Here is a 19493-nt window from a genome sequence, read left to right on the forward strand (position 1 = left end):
GGTCCCACAAGGAAACCTTGATTAAACTACAAAAATAATTAGATTTTTCACCCTAATTAGGATGTAAATGTTCTATTTAAATGATTGAATCTTGTTTTTGTTCCTTTTGAAAAGAAAAAATATGTGAATCCACAATTTACCAGACTTTAGCTTAAAGGTGCGGGACACTCGTTTGATACAACTGCAGGTGTGCTCTGGTGGAAAACGTTCAAGTGCGCTTGCTTTAGGAATTAGAAGTGAGCCTCATTCGAGGAGAGCTGAATGCACCAGGATTTCCTGATGTTTGGACAACTCTCCTCTGATTGGCTAACAGCAACGTGACTCTACCACCGACCTGTTTGCTCTGCAACGTTAAGGTTTTATCTCCACAATCAACATAAGCCTGGAGGGGTTCTGCTGTGTGGTGGAGTTGCTAATGCTATCGGTTAGCTTTTACTAGCCGAGACGTTCTCTGCTGTTTCCCGGACGTTAAACCAACAACAGCCTTCCCCGTCGTGAATGAAGTTTGGCCAGTCCATGAATGTTAGTGACAGTGTGACGTAGATCTGTCAGACTTTTCTAATCCTAGAGTTTCACCGTCTGTTTTCTATCAGAAGCTAATGCAGGAGACAGGTGTAGGAGACTATTTTCATGTTCAGCCTGCATGAAACACTCAAGAGACCCATAAGAATCAGAAATATCATTAAAAGTGTTTTTTCAGTGTTCCACACCTTTAAAACTTACTTCTATCCTGTCCATCTAAAAATGTGTTTATTTTTCTTTTACAGGAAATTATAAAGTTTTCAAAGCCATTGTTACAATTAAAGAATTGTTTTATTCGTTCAGTTTTCTCCGGGATGTATCCCAGCAACAGTGAGTTTAGATTTACTAAAAAAAAAAACAAGCATGCAGACAAGAAACCTGCTAAATTATCCCGGAGATAAAAGTGCACCCTGGTGGCCACGGGACAATGGATAAAAATAGCGTTCACATCTAATGTTGCAAGAAGCTGAAGGTATTTTTTACATCCTTAAGCTGAATCTGAAAGACAAACATAACCTCACAGTTTCAACACGGCTCCATGTGTTTGTTTTCCTTCTCTTGTACTGTAATGTGCCTTTTTATTTAAAAAAGACAAGACAAGAAAAAGCTCTGTGTACAAAAAATTTGGATATTCGTGATTTGTTGGATCATTAATAAAACATAAAGGTTTGAATTTAATGATTTCAAGTGTTTAATTACAAAAGATCAGTTCACAAACACAAAAGCAATGTTTCTGGTGGCATAAATACACATTTAAAATGAAACTTCAACGTTAACATACACAAAAACGTGCTGAATATCCACTAATTTCACATAAAAACTATACAGCAAACATCACTTTCACAACCATTCATTTCCAGCAGAAGGAATTATCTGCTACCAAATAAAGGCTTCAACAACAAAACACGGGTAGGTCAAAATTAGGACTCTCGCTTTCAAATTCCAACATAAAAAATAAGAAACAACTCAAAGGATGTTTTATCTTCACCAGTAAAATGAGGACTAAGCTGTAGTCAGCAACGTTTGAGGAGCGCATCCTGAAGATGACACCCTGAAGGCTCATGGACACAGATGAGTGAGGAGGCAAATGGAGAGCATCACGGTGATTGTGAGGGGGGGGGTTGTGTGGAGACCGCAGAAAGACATTTCACCACCAGATCCTGACTCGAATCCAGAAGTCTGCCCTCCTTTTTCTAAAAGCACAGAATTACGAAGTTAGCACACGATACTTTTTCATACTTTTAAAAGGCGATATCGGATTTTATGAATACATAGATTTTGTATTTATTATTACTTTTGTCCTTTTCAGATGATCTGAGTGGCCCTTCTCTTTGAACAGAGGTGCACCACATCTGTATGTGCTTAGCACCGATAAACCCACGGAGCACGGCCACTGCTATAAATGTGCCAGGATGAAACAAAAAAAGGAAATCCTTGCTTTAAATGTCTTCTTTGCAAACTACTCACAGCTCTGTACTCGAGAATCTTCTCCTTGAAGGCCGTGAATTCTGTGAATGTCAACAATATGGTATAGATGTCCAACGGCCCTTCCTCTTTGTTCTGCCTGCAAAGAAAGGAGAAGTCTGTGAATGTGTGCCCCCTAGTGGTCATTAGAAAACAGGAACTTATCAGCAACAGGTGAAACGCTTGTGTTCACCCATTTAGCTGTTTCACCATCATGTAGCTGATAGGGTTGAGATGTTACAGCTTACATGAAAAGCTCTATGAAGGTGTTAAAGTTGAAGTCAGGAATCTGTGCAACCAGCTGCTGCTCCAGGTGCTTCTCCAACATGTTGACCTGCACACCACGCACAAACATCAGCAGCAGAGTGTGGATCGGAAACTGAAGCATCACCAGAGGTCGGGCTACTCACGTATTCATTAAAGATCGGTGTGTAGCTGAGCTTGTTCTCATCAGAGTCGTCAAACTCCAGATAGTGTTTCTCCAAGAAACTCGTCTCAAGGTGCTCAAACTCCTCCGCTAAAGGAAAAGAATATTAAACAAGGAGAATTTTGCAAATGTACACACCTGAGATTTCTATAACTTACAACCTCATTTTTCTCTCTTAGGATTTTAGTGATATATTCTTTTGAATACTGACAATTAATTTTAGTTAATTCCATCTCACAGAGCTGTTGTTCTTTTCAAATCACTGAAAAGTATTCTCAACACATGTGTGGCTGCATTTATTCACTTTCAAAATGAAAAAAAAAAAAGATTTTTGACATTCTTACTGATGATGATGTCCTGTAAGCAGCCAGTGATGGAATCAAAGACTTTTTCTGCAGATGAAGAGCTAAAAAGAAAAGGACACACACACACACACACACACACACACACACACACACGTGTCTCCCAAAAAGCTACAAAACAGTCCTATATAACATCGTGGGGTGCTAATTCACCTAAATGCTTCAGTTCATGTTGAAGATTTTCATGAATACGTTTAAGGAAATTGGTAATATCTAAACATGTCACTCTGCTTTGGAGTGTGCATCTGATTCTGATTCTGAGCCAGGACATGATTCATAAACAAACAACAAAGGAACTGATGTTAACATGTCTGACAAATGTGATACTAGAAAGATCTTGAGTCTACTTCTGCTTCACCCTGTTTACCTTGCTCCGGCCTGAAAAAATACAACTAGAAAGATTCTGAGAAGCTACTGGATTCATGCTCTTCCTTCCATCATGGCATTAAATAAATCCTTGGAAAAATAAATTCCATTGGATTTCTTCATTTATGTAAATCCTGATTAGACCAAGAGGTTTGCAGTATGCTTCATTCAAACCCAACAAAGCGATAGAGTAGTGGACGGGTTTACAAATCAAATACTCCCTGAATTAAGATGTTTTATCCTGCAGGAACTTGGCCTAAACTTGGCCCATGGGGGGTTCAACTCACCTGGACACAGCGATTATTTCTTCCCCCGTCTCTATTTCTTCTCCACAGCTATTGTCACCTGGGCAGTGAAGTGAAGTCGCGTCATTATTTTGTTGTGGTGATAAAACAGCTGTAGCATACATGCTAAATAAAAACATCAAACTTTTAGACGCTATGATGCTAATAACATAGCATGAAACGCTGCTAAAATGAAAATACAGCAATGAAACATCTCATTTTAATTTTATAAATACTATCTATCTCAACTTTAGATCCAAATCAACTATTAAATACATTCTGTTCACTTACCGAGCTCACAGACGTCCATTTTATTCAATTTACCCCAAGTCGCCATCGTAATGTAGTTGCCAAGGAAACAGGGTCTGCGGGTCCGTCTTTAGGAAACGTCCGGTAAAACATAACTCTGGGCTTTAGTTCCTACATAGGATTGTAAACAAACTTTCAAAAACACACACGTTTCTTTTTTCTTGTTATTGGGCGATATATCTTACATTTATAATGTTAAGACTAGTAGGACTTCACACACTTTTAGAGTATTTAAAATACTTTAAAATAAAATAATCAAATATTGGAAATGCTTTGAAAACGATAACCATTAAGCTGAAGTTCATTACTTAAGATAACAAAATAATTAGAATTGTAGGTTTCATTTTATGTATTAATTTTTGAAACAGAGGCCACTATTTTCAAACTAAAAATGTACCTATGTCAGTTTTTTCATGATTAGAATATTATTAAACAAACTGATCACTATATTATCAACTGATTCAGTTAATTCTGGTGTGGATATGGTGGTAAAATGTGTATAGGATTATTTAATAGCTAACTTGTCCACTCTAATGTCTATAAAAAGTCAGAGTTAGACAGCTCAGATTTCTTATTAGTGTCATGTTGCTGCAGAAAATGGATGCACACAAGATTTAGATGAGAAAATCGGTCTATTTGCTAGTTTTCATTAGAATTACATTTCCCCTCCTCAAACATTTATGATTATTTAAAAAAAAAACACTACACCTGCACCTGAAGACAAATGTGTAATTTACATCGACATACATTTATTTCAAATATCACAAACCAAGAAACAATTATTTTATAAATCACATCTTTGGGAACTCCAGGACATAATTCCTATATAAATGTTTTAAATACAACTCACAAGTAATCCTTTACAATCCTGAACTTCATATCCAACCACAGATACAACTTTTCTCTCACCTCCATGAGGAAGGTGCTCCAGGAACAATGTGACACGCTGACCAGACTCCTAACATACCGAGATTCATAATATTTCAGAACGTACTCGAGCATAATCTTAAATGAATTTACAAATTCTATTTATGCTTTTTGGCCTATGGATGATCTTTTCCATAATTAATATTCTAAAATTCTTCAGTGTTTTAATTTGAAATGCCATTCAGTGGTGTTTTTTAGTTGAACAATCATTTCTCCTGAATCACATTCTCTTTTACATTAATTTTGTCACCCGTTTCAAACTATTTTGTAAATCAAGAGATGTTTCAAGTAAAGATTTCACAAAAATGAACAAGACGAGGCTGGAGACACGAGGAGCAGGACAAATCAGAAAAGAGCAAGAGTCACTCAGAAACATTTCAGAGAAAACAGATTTTGGGCCGTGTGGCCAAAAAAACAAAGATCATGGACTCTTGCATTTAAGAACTCAACATGTGTGCAACAGTTTTCAGATTCCCAGTAACAGAAGAGCTGGGTAAGGTGATTGTGATAGAAAAACATCTCCAAAATTTTATATACGCCTCAGAAATGTTTGAGTCTTTAGAGAACGATTATATCCCACACTGAAGCACAAACACGAACACGAGTCTGTCATCAAGAACAAAAATCAGGACAAACTGTTACGCGACCCTTGGCATTAACTTCAAGATTGTTGCAAGCAAATAAATTCAGTTCATTTATAGACTTTATAGTTTAAAAGAGAGCAGCTTTTTGCAGTCAGACGTTAAGTTTTGGTCAATTTTATTTTCTTTTTGCTTCATAAATGATGGTGGCTGAGGAAAGATCAGCATGAGAGCAAAGAAGAGAATTTTAGCTGCAGGTTGAAAAAGGTTATTTTTCTTCACTGATTGTTTTTCATGAATCACGACAACAACATCATCCATGTAAGACAGCTGATTACTTTTAAACAACTGAGCTAAATCTGATTTATTTATGCTAAATTAGATTTTCCAATGAAAAAAACCAGCAGCTTGGATGTCAATCAATCCATAAAGTAAACCCGTCTGATTAGCTCTGCAAAACCAGAGAATGGGAATGCTACCTTGAGTTACAGTAATTCACAAAACTACAGACAAAAGAAAAGAAAAGCAGACATCTGAAACTGATCTGTACCTCAGGCTGAATATTGTACTACAGGCTGTGCCGTTTTCTGCTGCCCAGCCTTTAAAACTGCAGACGCGTGCATTATGTCGATGCGATTAAATAGGAGTAGCCTCTGGACTGAAAGCGCGTCAAATGAGATCTGCAGATCTCAGAGAATGTTTCTAGTTGACTTTACACAAACAAGACGCTCCTGTAACCAAGTTATCACGTCTCTGCTCCTGTTGCATCTCTTGTGTGAAAAGCACTCCGTTAGTAAACAGTTTCCTGGTGCAGCTTCTGTGTTGAACTGTCAGGATACAAGACGGGAGATTTAGGCCATAAAAGAAAAGCTTCTGGGATAGTCCAGCTGCGGTTTGATTCCCTCGCCTCTCATCTCCTGCAATTCCTCTCTCAACTCCTTCCTTCTTGCCTCCTCCGGCTAAAACGTGCCCTTCTGTCACCATCAAAGCACAACAGTGGCGCCTTTCCAACAGTCGTCTTTGTGGAGCGAGAATCAGAAGAGAAGGAAATCGTAGGCCTTGTGAGTGTTTCCTTACAGAAGGAAGGGCAGGAAGTGTGTCAGGAGACATGTGCAATGAGTCTGACGCGAGTCTGGATGTCTTGGCGGCACAAGGGACACGTCTCTAACTGTAAGGCACACTCCATACACATCCCACTGGAATAAAACAGATATGACACAAAATATTTTTTCACAGAAAATCAATGTGGAGCACCTTGTTTAAGTGAATATTGATCTCAGCAGGCGCACACGTACCCGTGTCCACAAGGCCGCAGCTCGGTGTCAGCGATTACGTCACAACACAGCGTGCAGCAGTTGTCTCGAATGCTGACCTGCTTCAGTAAGGCCAGACGCCGGTGTCTGGAAAACAAAACACCCGGCGTTTCCAAAACAGCGTTCAAGAACACAAAACCTCAACAGATGCAGATGCGGAGTCAACATTTTAGCTACACAGATATTTAAGTTTAGTCAGCTTCTCCTGCCTCGGGGCGAATATGGAACAGTTAAAGCTTTTCTGTAAGAAGAAACCTCCAGACAGGTTTGGCACACACCTTTGAACTGGTTTTGGTTCGGATCTGCTATGAGGATCAAAGTCCGGGCGCTCCACTGTCAGAGTTGGCTTAAGTGTGTGTGTGTGCGTGTGCGTGTCTGCTCTGTCTTCTCGATCCCCAGTGAGTCGTGGAGGATGGCTGCTTATACTGAGCCAGGATTCTCTGGAGGTTTCTTCCTGTTAAAAGGGAGTTTTCCTCTCCACTGTCGCTGCATGCTTGCTTAGTATGAGGATTGCTGTAAAGTCACTGACACTAGTCAGTGACTTGATGCAATTTGCTGGGTTCCTTATATAGGAAACATTATTTCTGATTGGCTTAATGAACTGTGAATTGGAATGTTTATTATGTGAAGTGCCTTGAGACGACTCTTGTCGTGATTTGGCGCTTTATAAATAAACTTGAATTGAATTGAAGTGATTTTCTAGAACATCTTCACGAGGACGCCGGTTGTTTTTAGTGTAAAATGGCACGAAACCACACAAACGTGATTATAACAGATGTGTGGAGGAGGAGGATTTAATATAATAAATGCATGTTGAAGATAAGTTGCATGAGGGGATATTTGAATTTTCTTAAAGTGCAAGTCACTCCAAATCAGTGTTGTTTTTGCTGATAAACTATATAAATGCGTGTCTGATGGTGCTGCAGACACGTGTAGACTATAGTTTTGCACTTTAGTGCATCTTAGTTCAAATTAAAATTTTCTGCCTAAAACTGTCACTCTCCAGGTAAAAACTCTGCACTGCAGTTGAATTTAAATCTGCCATCGCTATTGGCTAAGAGGTACACGATGATGTTAGATGGTACATTATGATGTCACAATGTTGAGTGTGTGCATTTGTGAGCGGCTCCGCCCTCTCGGTCTGCTAGGCTACAGCCTTTGCTGCATTTTTCAAACAGGAAGTGGGAGTGGAGTAACACTCTGGTAGGGGGTGACTTGCTCTTTAAATTTAATATAAACAGGAAATATGTTTCTAGTGCACTGGCTCAATCCCAAGTGATGAGTCATGCGGTTTTCCTGCCAAACCTACGCACTGAACACGGTCGGTCTTCCAACGACGGTTAGGTAACGCAGAGGCTTACACACCACCTTTCCAAACACGTATGGTGCAACGTCAGCTGCATGAAGGCCCACCCAGGTGTTTCTACCTGGGAAGGATGATCTTTTCACTGGGCAGCAGCGAGGCAAAGTCGTTGAAGGTGCTAAACTTGACAGAGGGAGGGTGACGAAAAGGCTTGGCCCCAAAGTTAAATTCACACTGCTGATAGGACATGAAGCTGGCTGCAGCAAAGAAACCAGACCTGAGAGAAAAAGACAAAGGGGTTTATTTTTAGAACACGGAGGAACGAGAGAGAGAAGCATGAGGGGAGAACGTGACAGGAAACCTACGTAGCCGATGAGAAAACTTGTTTCTCTGGTGGAAGCTGATGTCCATTAAGATAAAATATCATCTGCTTTTTGTTCAGGTCCAACAAGAAGCCGATGGCATCGCCTAAAACGGACACACAGCAGAATAAAGCAGGACATCAGTCGAATTTTAACTCTGCATGCGTGAGTCAGAGTCCAACAAATATGCATTTAAACCTTTCAGTTTGCTGTTTAGGGTCAGTGACTCTGCTAAAAAGGACACCTTGTAATTTACACCGTTAGCAGTACATACCCTCCTTCCAGCAGGGGTGAGAATGAGGTTTACTACGAGCGTTGTACCAGATGAGCTGCCTGCAGCCATCGTATGCACACGAGTATTCATCATCTCCTATCCCGTAGCCCTCCTAAAGAATTGAGAAGATAAATAAAACCTTTAGGCAATCCAATGAGAGCGGTAGAAAAAGCTTTGAGGGAAGAACAGGAAGTACGTGGTTCAGAAACTTGCTGTCTTTGGTGGCCCATCCGATCTGCATCACTCCTGATGTGATAACCGTCACCTCGTAGTACCAAACGCCCAAATCCACACAGAAAGTACAACGCACGCTCTCAAACGATGAGGCGTCACATCGTGCCTGAAGCAGGAGCAAAGATAAAGGTAATCCATCCTCGTCCTTAAAATATTGATTTTTTTATTTCAAACCATTTAACAGATGAACGCAGACAGACACACACCTCTAATCCAGTAGGAGAAATCTTGAGGTACTCGCTGACATCATTACTGTTGAGCATGGCGTTGATGTTGGTGAGGTTGACCTTCTCGTAAGTGAACTGACGACCTTCTTTTAGGACTGCATAAAGAGCAGCAGAAATGTGACATCACTCTGCCGTCTGGACTCAAGAGAGGCAACTCATCTAATTATTCAGGTCCCGTTTGTCTCGCCTGCACGGCGACAGAAGGTCTGAACATTAAGATCTACTCACACAGGTTGTCGAGGCTCCACTGGGAACAAAATCCCACCTGCCTCTTCAAGTAGTCCGGATGGTCGGCCCATGACTCCAGTACAGCGAGTCGATTACTGATAGAAGACTCAGACACGGTCAGTTTGTTCTCACCTGAAAGCCAGAAGATTCACAGGTTAGCTGGAAAAATTCAACCTATCAAACCAAAAAGCAGCGTTAGCTACGTATCACGTAAGAGACGTGGGATTTGCAGCACGGACGTTTAGCAGTTAGCAGCTTTAAAGCAGCAAATATTCAGTCATAAAGGAAAAAGAAGGCCTCATTTAATGTTCAAAGCTGTAAAAAAAATAAATAAGAATGCTAATAGGTAATGGTGTATTAGCAATACTCAGGGTCACAAGATTTTTATTAATAGTAATGTTTTTGTTTTCAGTCAAATCAATATTAAAGCTGCAAAAGCAAATTTGGAAAACAAAAGACCGTAAAACATGTTTTCATGCATCTTAACAATGTTCTAACATTTTATAGTTATGAATATATTGTGGAGATAAATAAAATGTAAAAATTTGTAAAGTGGTTCTCTCAGATTGGTCTAAAAAACACCAATAACACGGCTCGGATCAAAAGCAGCCATTGGACCATCCGGTTGTCTGTCTCGCCACACTTACCCGGGTCCTCCACTCATCACACACGCACGTATTTAGCAACAGACCACCACCGGTGTGAGAGGTTCTCCGCTCAACAGGGCTGCAACGATTTGTCGACAAATATCGACAATAGAAATAGTCGACGATGAATTTCATTGTCGACGTCGCCGGACGTGTTTTTTCCGACCGAGTGAGGCAGCTCGCTTCATTACAATCTCTGCCGAGAGTCGCACATGCGCAATAGCTTCCCTGCTGAGCACCAGCTAACAGAAATGGCGGCGTCCGACACCGCAGCTACGCGTACCAAAACAACTAAAGTTTGGGAGCACTCTAGCCGGGATTCGGCGAATAAAAAGATGACCTGCATTGTTTTCAAAGCAGCCGTCGCGTATCACGGCAGCACGAACACTTAAAGAGCAAGTCACCCCCAAATCAACTTTTTTTTGCTGATAAACTATATAAACGAGTGTCTAATTGTGCTGTAGACACGTGTACTTAATAATTTGGCACTTCAGTGCGTCTTAGTTCAAATTAAAATATTCTACCTAAAACTGTTGGCGTTGTGCCGTCGTCAGGGAAAAACTCTGCACTGTATTTGAATTTGGATCTGCTACCGCTATTGGCTAACAGGTACACTATGATGTCAGCTGATACATTATGTCATCACAATGTCGTTGTGAGTCTGCGTGTGTGTGTGTGTATTTGTTAGTGGCTCCGCCCTCTCGGTCTGCCAGGAAACAGCATTTGTTGCATTTTTCAAACAGGAAGTGGGAGTGAAGCAAGTTTCTTGTAGGGGGTGACTTGCTCTTTAAAGAGAAAGCACGTCGGACAGTTGAATGAAACAGAGTCCGACTCGCCTCGGTAGGATTTAAATAACAGGAAAGCCAACACGTTTTGTTTTGGATGTACATTTTTTAAACGTATTTTCATTTTTTATTATAGATTTAATGTTACGCCCGACTGTGCCTGACAAAAGTATTTTAATTTTATTTATGCATTTACGTCTGACTGGGCACTGTGCCTACTTGGTGTTAGACATTTTTATTTACTTTAGTATGAATTTGCCCATCAGCAGCAAAGTTCAATAAAATATGCATTTTCCATTGAAGTACCCATCTTTCTTGTGTTCATTATCATTTTTCACATAATTAAAGCAAATCTCATGCTAAATTTAAGAAAAATGTAATAATTATCTGATTAGTCGACTAATCGATTCAATAGTCGGTGACTAGTCGACTATTAAAATAGTCGTTAGTTGCAGCCCTACCGCTCAATAACATCAGAGAAGGAGAAACAGCCGGCTGCTACCACTTCAGCTTTAGGACAAACTACCAGAGTCCCAAAAAGAAAAACACCATTTCATTTCACAGACAACAAAGAAGTTTGGACGTAGAAAACAGTGACTGGTGTTTAGCACCATCTCGTTTCCTCTGGCAAAAGGGTCTCAGGGAAGATACCCGAGGGGAGGGGTGCGTGTTCCCTGACCGTGTTTGCATTTAAAACAGCAGCTTTAACTCTGAGGAGCCTCTGAGATCCAGGCAGTGAACCTACTGGTCTGGGAGAACTTCTCCAGGGCGATGAGAGCAAACAGCATGACAGTAGGGTGGGACTCTGCACTCTAGAGAACAAAATTCACAGAAATACACTATAAATAAATGACATTCAGCTTGACAAAAACATCTTTTATGAAAACATGAAGTTTTCATTTCAGCACTGAGAAATAGAAGCTCTTAGAAAATCAAGTCTTTCTTCTTATTTGTCAGGTTTTTTTAGCCCAACTCTGACATAATCACACATAATTGCCCATGGTGCATGCATAGTAACGCTGAAGCTCACAAACAGCACTAACACATGCAGGCAGGCTCCTACCCATTCAGAGTACCTGCAGCTTTACTGAAGCAATCACAAGTCTTAAAAACTCCACATGCAACAGTGTGATTTATGCAATAAATCCCACTTATAAATGCCAAGCAACAGCGATGCTCACCAAGCTCTCTAGAAGGTACTCAAGGGATCCAGGACTTAACAGTCCGATACTGGCTGGTCCTACAAAGAATAACAAACATTAAAGACAAAAAAAAACATTTTTATCTGAAGAGGTTACGGATTATTAAATTACAGCATCACAAAGCTAATCTCAGGTAAATCTACCCATTATTTATCACCTAATTGTATCTCTGACACCATAAACGTGAGTCATACCAGCCAGTTTCTCTGCAAGGCATCCCAGGACAGCTGTGGTGTTTCTGTGTTTAGCGGGGCTGAGAGCGTCCTGTCGTGCAACAGCCGCGCTCAAATTCAACATGTCAGAAAGTTTCTGGAGGGCATCCTGCAGAGAAAATCTAAAAATTTACTCTAATCATGGCCATTTGTACTAAACACGTCAGCGAGTCGACCCAGTAACCAGTGAGGAAGAAACAGCTGTGAAGTAAGCTAATCAAGTCTGGCATTTCTCCAGTTTACTTTAGTATCTGTAAGTAAAATTTAATTATTGATGTTTAAGACAAATATAGCACACACAAAAAAACTCAACTAGTTTGTGAACAATCATTTATTTTCTGGTTTATGTTGCAACTAAAGACAAAAACAAGAGACGCATTAGAGACGAGATCAATAACGCCCAGAGTTAAGGACAGACCTTGGTAGGGAGAGGACACTCGTCCAGTAAAAGCGTGATAACTGCAGGACCGAGAGGATCGTCCAGTGGAATCACTCGTATCAGAGACTGGACCACCTCCAGCCAGCCATCATCTTAAAAAAATAATAATAGAAAAATCATCTAATGTGCTTAAAGATAATCACATAAATACAATTATTTATAAGTCGCATGAAGAATAATGACAGACTTTTATTATTTAGGTCAACATAATTTCAAATGCAGTAAAAGCACTTAAAATGAACATTTCCTTGATTATGAATGAAGTAAAGTTGCTCTACCGCTCCCTCTACAGCAGGACAACCTGCTCATGAATAATGCAACACTGCAGCTCATAAAACAGAGAGACTGCTGGCTGGCTCACTTGATGCTTGGCTACCTTCAAGGTTCAGTATCTGCAAGTCAATACTGTACTTGGCTGCTGCCCTACAAGCAAACACCATCTGTGCAAAACATAAGGAGCGCAAATAGGATTTCTGCTGCTGCTGCAAACAACCCTGAGTAACACATGAAGCAGGAGGGCATCATGCAACATATTCAAAAGAAAACACACACAGGCTGAGATAAACTGTCAGTCAGGATGGTAGAAATATATTTACATTACAAATACACAAGTGGATTTTAAAAATGTCAACTCTATTCAATTTTAAAGAGGAAAATTCGAACATCGGGTGAATAATTTATTAAAGAGCAAGTCACCCCCTACCAGAGTATTGCTCCACTCCCACTTCCTGTTTGAAAAATGCAACAAATGCTGTTGCCTAGCAGACCGAGAGGGCGGAGCCGCTAACAAATACACACACACACAGGCTCACAACGACATTGTGACATCATATGGAACCAGCTAACATTCTAGGGTACCTCTTAGCCAATAGCGGTGGCAGATTTAAATTCAAATGCAGTGCAGAGTTTTTACCTGACAACGGCACAACACTGACAGTTTTAGGCAGAATATTTAAATTTTGCCTTTTTAAAAACTTCTCAGATGCAGTGTTGAACAGATTATTAAGCTCAAACTACTGCATGCTGGTGTTTAAAGTCCAAAAAGCAAACATATTTATCATAAATATCAACCAAACGCATCTGGTTAGTGATATTCTGTACCAGCTGCAACGCAAAGTGACATTTCTACAAAACCCTAAACTAATAAAAGTCTGAAGTAACATCAATAAAAAGGTAGTTTCTCCTGAGCATAATACAAAAGCATGTTATTAAAATGAGTTGATGAGCCCTTTGAGGAGACGCGCTGAATTAAAACACGAGTATAAAAGGGGAAATCTTAGAAAACAAACATGGTGAAGATCTGAAAACACGATTTTTTTTGTACATCTGATTAAAATAACTTCCTCAGTGATTCTCAAAAAGCAGCTTCAGCCCAAAAGGGTACAGGTTTGTTTGATTTCCTGGAACTGACGAAGCCTTTTGGTCGTTTCTGAAACTTTCTAATGTGAGTTTATGTGTTTAATATGAAAATACATTTATTTATTTCTTACCCGTCTCAGCCATTTCATGCAGGGTGATCATTGAGTAAGGAGGCTCTTGGTCACTGAATAACAAAGCAGAGATGGAACAGGTTATAATGAATCTGTTTTAGGTTCATGTTCAGGCACATTGTTGTGATTTCTCTGAGTAAAAACTCGCAAAAGCAACAGAAGTAAAATCCCTGAGATCTCTGGATGGATCCACGATTTACTGAATTGGGAAACAGCCACTGTAATGACTAATAATATAAAGTAATTCACACCGTAATGTGTTTCGACACGTTCACAGACAGATATGTACTGAGACTGTGAAAAGGTTGAGGCAGGTCTACAGAAGTGATAGATTTGTGTGGATTACTGTTGGAGCTGATGTAGCTTCTGAAGATCCAAAAAACAGCTCAAGTCTAAAATGTTGCTAAACGGTGACTGAATGTGTCAATTAAAATATAAATGTCTATGTGAGACCTCGAGCACAGCCCTAACCCTAACACACACACGTGTATGCTGTTCCTGAGGGTTTCTAAACTTTGTATAATTGTCATAAGACCAAAAGAGAAATTTCAACACTAAAGGATGTTCCACAACTTTAACAATGGTTCAGTTGTAATTTGTGATTATTTTTATAATCCATCCTTCTAAGAAGTTAAACTACTGAAACCCAGCACACATTAAAAAGTCTGACTGCACAATTTCGTCACTAAACGGAAATTAAATACTGACTTTTTACATGATTTCAATCGTTACCAGATTAACTGCTTCAGTAAAAGCACCTGTCCACAAACATAAATGCTGCATTTCTAGACTTACTTGTCTACAAGTGTCCTGATGACAGCCAGAGTGTCCAGCACCAGGCCATCCACGTTCTGCTTCTTCCGTCTAGGCTCATGAGGCCCTCGACCTCTGCGCGGTGGTCTGACTGGGTCTCTTGGCCGACTGCTTCTAGGCTCTCCAGTATCAACACGAACAGCTGTGCTGTGATCAACCCGTCTGACTTGTCCTCGAGCTGCTCTCAATGACCCATGATGATGATGATGGTCCTCTAAGTCACTATCCTCTCGACACACACAACTGTTTCCCATTGTTCCAGGGCCACAGACCACACTGGCAAGGGTCTCCCAGGATGGAGGAAGGGTGTTTGAGGAGAAGAGGTGCAGAACCTGTGCAAGGCTCCTGCAGGCACAGAAAGTAATCCAGGCAGCTACTATCATATCATTTGGAGAGCTTGGTTTGGGGGGATTTTTGTCCCTGTGGGCTGGGTGGGATCACTATAAATTATCATACTGTTTCCAAGCACAGATTTGTTTTGGGAGTAGCAAAATCAGGTGAGTCTGCTGGACCAGTACGAGTCAGGTGATGCAAAAAGGAAAGCTGCAAGCATCATTAATAAAAGCAGGATTTAGACAGAGTTCTCATCCAGAACTCCCACAGCTGTGGAGAGAAAACAGAAAGCTGCCTGAATTAGCTGTAAATGTATCAGAGTAACATCAAATCACTTTGTCTGTCGCCATTAAACTGGCTGAAATGATACACAGATAAGCATCAACAGATGTAAAAGTCACCATTGGTAAATTAAACTATGCTTGCTCTTATTTGTCATCAGAAGTGGAAGGAAAATTACGTATTACAGTACTTTAATCGGTACTGTATTTTTGACAGCTCTAGTAACTCGTTACAATGAATATTGCGAACCAAATGATTAAAAATAATAACTCGTCAGGCTGTTTTATTGTTTACTTTTACTTACAATGACTGGATTGTGTTTGTTTTGTTTGTTTTTTCCTGCCACAAATTTCCTTGTAATTGTTGAAATAAATTATTTCCACAATGGTCCTTATCGGTAATTTCAATGAAAAACTAGTCAGTTTATCAAACTAATGTTGGCTTTGATTATGAAGACACAACTAGTGTTGACAAATGGCTTAAGAGTTAGCTAGTTAGCAAACTAGCCACCCACAATAAAGCATAGTAGTGGTTATCGTTAAAGCTAAGTTTGCCAAACATGCACATTTCTACCACTAACAAACAATTATTTAGTATTAAAGTAAAATAATACTTACGATACTTCCTCTTGTGGTACATTTAACCGCTGCTAATTTTTACTGTAATACTTGTTTAAGCTAATATTAACACGAAGCTAACCGGGCTGTTGTGTTGCTAACTTGCTGTTAGCTCAGACAAAACAAGTGAGTAGAAACGAAGTAAACGCTGAGCTCAAACACAAGTGAAGTGCAAAGGTACATATACACAACCCGTCTAAACTCTGTAGCGCACTCGTGCTGTGATATAACGAGGCTGATACATAGTTAACACATCGTGCACGTTTTAATGACGCTGCTACAAAGCTAGCCGCTTGCTAAGTTCCTTAGCTTAGACAGCTGAAAGGTTGGTCATCATCAGCTGTGCGTGGAGGCGAGACAGGGGGAGGAGAGAGGATGACTAAAATATGATTTTTAGCATAAAAGGACAGATGTTTTTATTTTAAGATTTGGGATTTATGGAACTTTTTTTAAGTTGTTGTTTTGTTGTCACTTCTTCATACAAACAGCAATTTGGTCATACCAGAACAAATAAAAACTCGAATTTATATATTTATTACTTAAAGGGAGTCAGTTTCTCCTCCCAATTTTTTTCTATTGATTGTTTGACGCACTTTCTCATCTGTTGAGTTTAAGAGCCCCTTTGAGCCTGTCAGGTCAAATAGCCTTAAAAATTGCAAATAAACTTTTCTCATAAATTGTTAAAGAGCAAGTCACCCCAAATCAACTTTTTTCCCCTGATTAACTATATAAATGTGCATCTAATCGTGCTGCAGACACGTGTAGTCAATAGTTTAGCACTTTAGTGCATTTTAGTTAAAATTTTAATTTTCTGCCTAAAACTGTCAGTGTTGTGCTGTTGTCAGGTTAAAAACTCTTCACTGCATTTGAATTTAAATCTGCCTATCTATTGGCCAAGAGGTATGCTATGATGTAAACTGGTACATTATGATGTCACAATGCTGTGGTGAGCCTGTGTGTGTATTTGTTAATGGCTCCGCCCTCTCGGTGTTGCCTAGCAGACCGAGAGGGTGGAGCTGCTAACACACACACACACACACACGCCAATAGCGATGGCAGATTTAAATTCAAATGCAGTGCAGAGTTTTTACCTGACAACGGCACAACACTGACAGTTTTAGGCAGAAATTTTAACTGAAATGCACTAAAGTGCAAAACTATTGACGACACGTGTCTGCAGCACGATTAGGCACACATTTATATAGTTTATCAGAAAAAAATAGTTGATTTGGGGTGACTTGCTCTTAAAAAAACAGCATGACAATTCAGAGACATTTGTTAATAGAAATACTTCTAAAGTTTTTAAACTAACATAGCAACATGCTAAAGGCTAAAATCACCTCTGTCAGTGCATCCCAGGGCAGCTGTAGCTACAATGTATGTAAGTGAATGTGTGTGTGAGTGGGTGACTCTTAAAGACGCTAGCGTAGGTCAATTTTCCATCTTTTAACTTAACAAATCAGGTCCTCGAAGTGGTAAGCAAAGTGAAATACTTGGGGCACATTTTGAGAAGTGACCTCTGTGATGACGAGGACATTAAGAGGCAATGCGGTAAGCTGTACATGCAGGCTAACACACTGGCACGTAACTTTGGCATGTGCTCAGATCCTGTTAAAGTGTCCCTCTTTCGTTCCTTTTATACTCCTCTCTATACAGCCCACTTGTGGTGCAACTATAGTAAGGTAGTAATGAAGAAACTTCAAGTGGCTTATCAGGATGCTTTTAGAATCCTCATGAAGCTCCCTAGATGGACTTCGGCAAGTCACATGTTTGTTGTGAGTAACATCCCTACTTTTCATGCGCTTCTGAGGCTCTTCATGTATAAATTCATCTGCCGACTGAGTTTGTCAGCTAACGTGGTTGTTAGAGCGCTGTCATCTGTAACTTACAGTGACACGAGGTACTCCTCAGTCCTTTTTAAACATTGGAACAACTGCCTATACGGTTTGTAATTAGAATGTGTTTGTATTTTATTTTTATTGTATTCTTGTTATGGACATATCCCTTGTCTGAAATAAAGTTTGATTGATTGATTGATTGATTGATTGATTGATTCCTTAAAGAATACAAGACGAAATACGCCATTAGTGGAGACTGAAGTATTACGTTTAATAAACTCAATCCCTACATAAGCCAATGAAATATGTGTTTACATACAGTAGCTGAAGGAAAAGCTGCAAATCATCCAATTTTTATTTATCCATTTAAATCATTTAAATGAAGTCAAATATAAATTCAGAGGGTGTAATGTAAACTGGGACAGTCATGCACCCTGCTCCGGTCAAGGGCCGTATTCAAAGAATTATCTTGGTACATCCCTCCTCTGCTTTGTTCCTTAGTAAATCTGTGAGACTTTGGGTGGTAGGAGTGAGGTGAGCTTTCAGGGGTCGGAGGGAAACTGCCATAGGCACTTGAAGTCGTCCTGTACAGGATCCTTCCAATGTTTGGGTTTGTTGCTGATTTCATGCTTCTAGTTGCCGAGGTGGTAATGGAAGAGACTGCTGGGTTTCCAGGGCTAGTGCATAGTTCTGTGATTTCTGTCTGCTGCTCTTGTGACAGGGACATCACTGGAGTGTCTGCAAAGTAAAAGAAAAGTTTACAACACTCAACCCCTACAGGACCAATCCTGCTGAAGTCAACTTCAGTAGTTACATATATATATATATATATATATATATATATATATATATATATATATATATATATATATATATATATATATATATATATATATATATATATATTTGTGTGTGTGTGTGTGTGTGTGTTTGCTTAGAAAAAGTACAAAATTATTATTAATATATAAAATTAATATTAAAATTATATTGTTAAATTATAAACAGCTTGCATTATTATTAGCTTTTTAAAATTTTGGCTATGTGAGTGCTTTTTGCAAACAGTATTATTTAGTGACATTTAAAATCTGAGGACAAATAAACCACATCTTTAATACCGCACACGCGCGCACACACACACACACACACACACACACACACACACACACACACACACACACACACACACACACACACACACACGCACGCACACACACACACACACGCACGCACCCACAGACAAATACGTTTAGCTAACATTTCCTGTTTTGAAGTAGTCGGCTAGGGATTTTTACAGGATTATTGGATACATACATAACTAGATGCGTCTGAGGCTTACTAGGGCCTCCGCTGTTTGCGTACATTGTTATACTAATTACCTTAAAATACACAAATACCGCAAAAATGTCCGCGCTGTTTTGATCAGGCCTCGCCAGTCGCCAGCTCTTCCGTGGGTCAAGAAAAACGATGCGTCTGGTTTCCATGGAAACCACTTAGACGAAGGAAACGGAATCGTTCATCTTTTTTAGTTTTGATTGCTTTTTACTTTTATAACAGAGTGGTTTATTGATAAACAACAACATTGAATAAATCAGACTGAATTAAATTGCTGGTCAAAATATAGAACTTTGTTGGCTTTGTAAAAAAATTCAGAA

The 19493-nt window shown here is 39.6% G+C and overlaps 3 protein-coding genes across 4 annotated transcripts; all 3 read right to left on the reverse strand.

The window, feature by feature from the left end:
* Positions 1-1195: 1195 nt before the first annotated feature.
* Positions 1196-3836, reverse strand: arl2bp (ADP-ribosylation factor-like 2 binding protein). Of its 2 annotated transcripts, XM_015965377.3 has the most exons (8): positions 3717-3836; positions 3429-3486; positions 2758-2819; positions 2397-2503; positions 2235-2320; positions 1990-2086; positions 1817-1918; positions 1479-1715 (listed from the first exon to the last, which is right to left on the reverse strand). In XM_015965377.3, exons 1-8 carry the CDS (start codon positions 3760-3762, stop codon positions 1620-1622), a joined length of 654 nt encoding a protein of 217 aa, XP_015820863.1. In that variant the 5' UTR covers positions 3763-3836; the 3' UTR covers positions 1479-1619. The 2 variants fall into 2 exon arrangements, with proteins under 2 accessions (XP_015820865.1, XP_015820863.1); XM_015965379.3 differs by lacking the exon at positions 1817-1918 and having other exon boundaries at positions 1196-1715.
* Positions 3837-6120: 2284 nt separating this feature from the next.
* rspry1 (ring finger and SPRY domain containing 1) lies at positions 6121-15323 on the reverse strand. Its single transcript, XM_015965381.3, has 14 exons — positions 14754-15323; positions 13959-14011; positions 12448-12560; positions 12012-12138; positions 11797-11855; positions 11361-11427; positions 9184-9315; positions 8935-9050; positions 8691-8834; positions 8495-8606; positions 8224-8326; positions 7983-8135; positions 6538-6642; positions 6121-6438 (listed from the first exon to the last, which is right to left on the reverse strand). Exons 1-14 carry the CDS (start codon positions 15152-15154, stop codon positions 6342-6344), a joined length of 1782 nt encoding a protein of 593 aa, XP_015820867.3. The 5' UTR covers positions 15155-15323; the 3' UTR covers positions 6121-6341.
* Positions 15324-18238: 2915 nt separating this feature from the next.
* pierce1 (piercer of microtubule wall 1) lies at positions 18239-18568 on the reverse strand. The gene has a single exon (XM_054732712.2). The coding sequence runs from the start codon at positions 18566-18568 to the stop codon at positions 18239-18241; it is 330 nt and encodes a 109-aa protein (XP_054588687.2).
* Positions 18569-19493: the final 925 nt, after the last annotated feature.

This window comes from Nothobranchius furzeri, chromosome 4 (genome assembly GCF_043380555.1).
Source record: "Nothobranchius furzeri strain GRZ-AD chromosome 4, NfurGRZ-RIMD1, whole genome shotgun sequence".
Taxonomy (NCBI): Eukaryota; Metazoa; Chordata; class Actinopteri; order Cyprinodontiformes; family Nothobranchiidae; genus Nothobranchius; species Nothobranchius furzeri.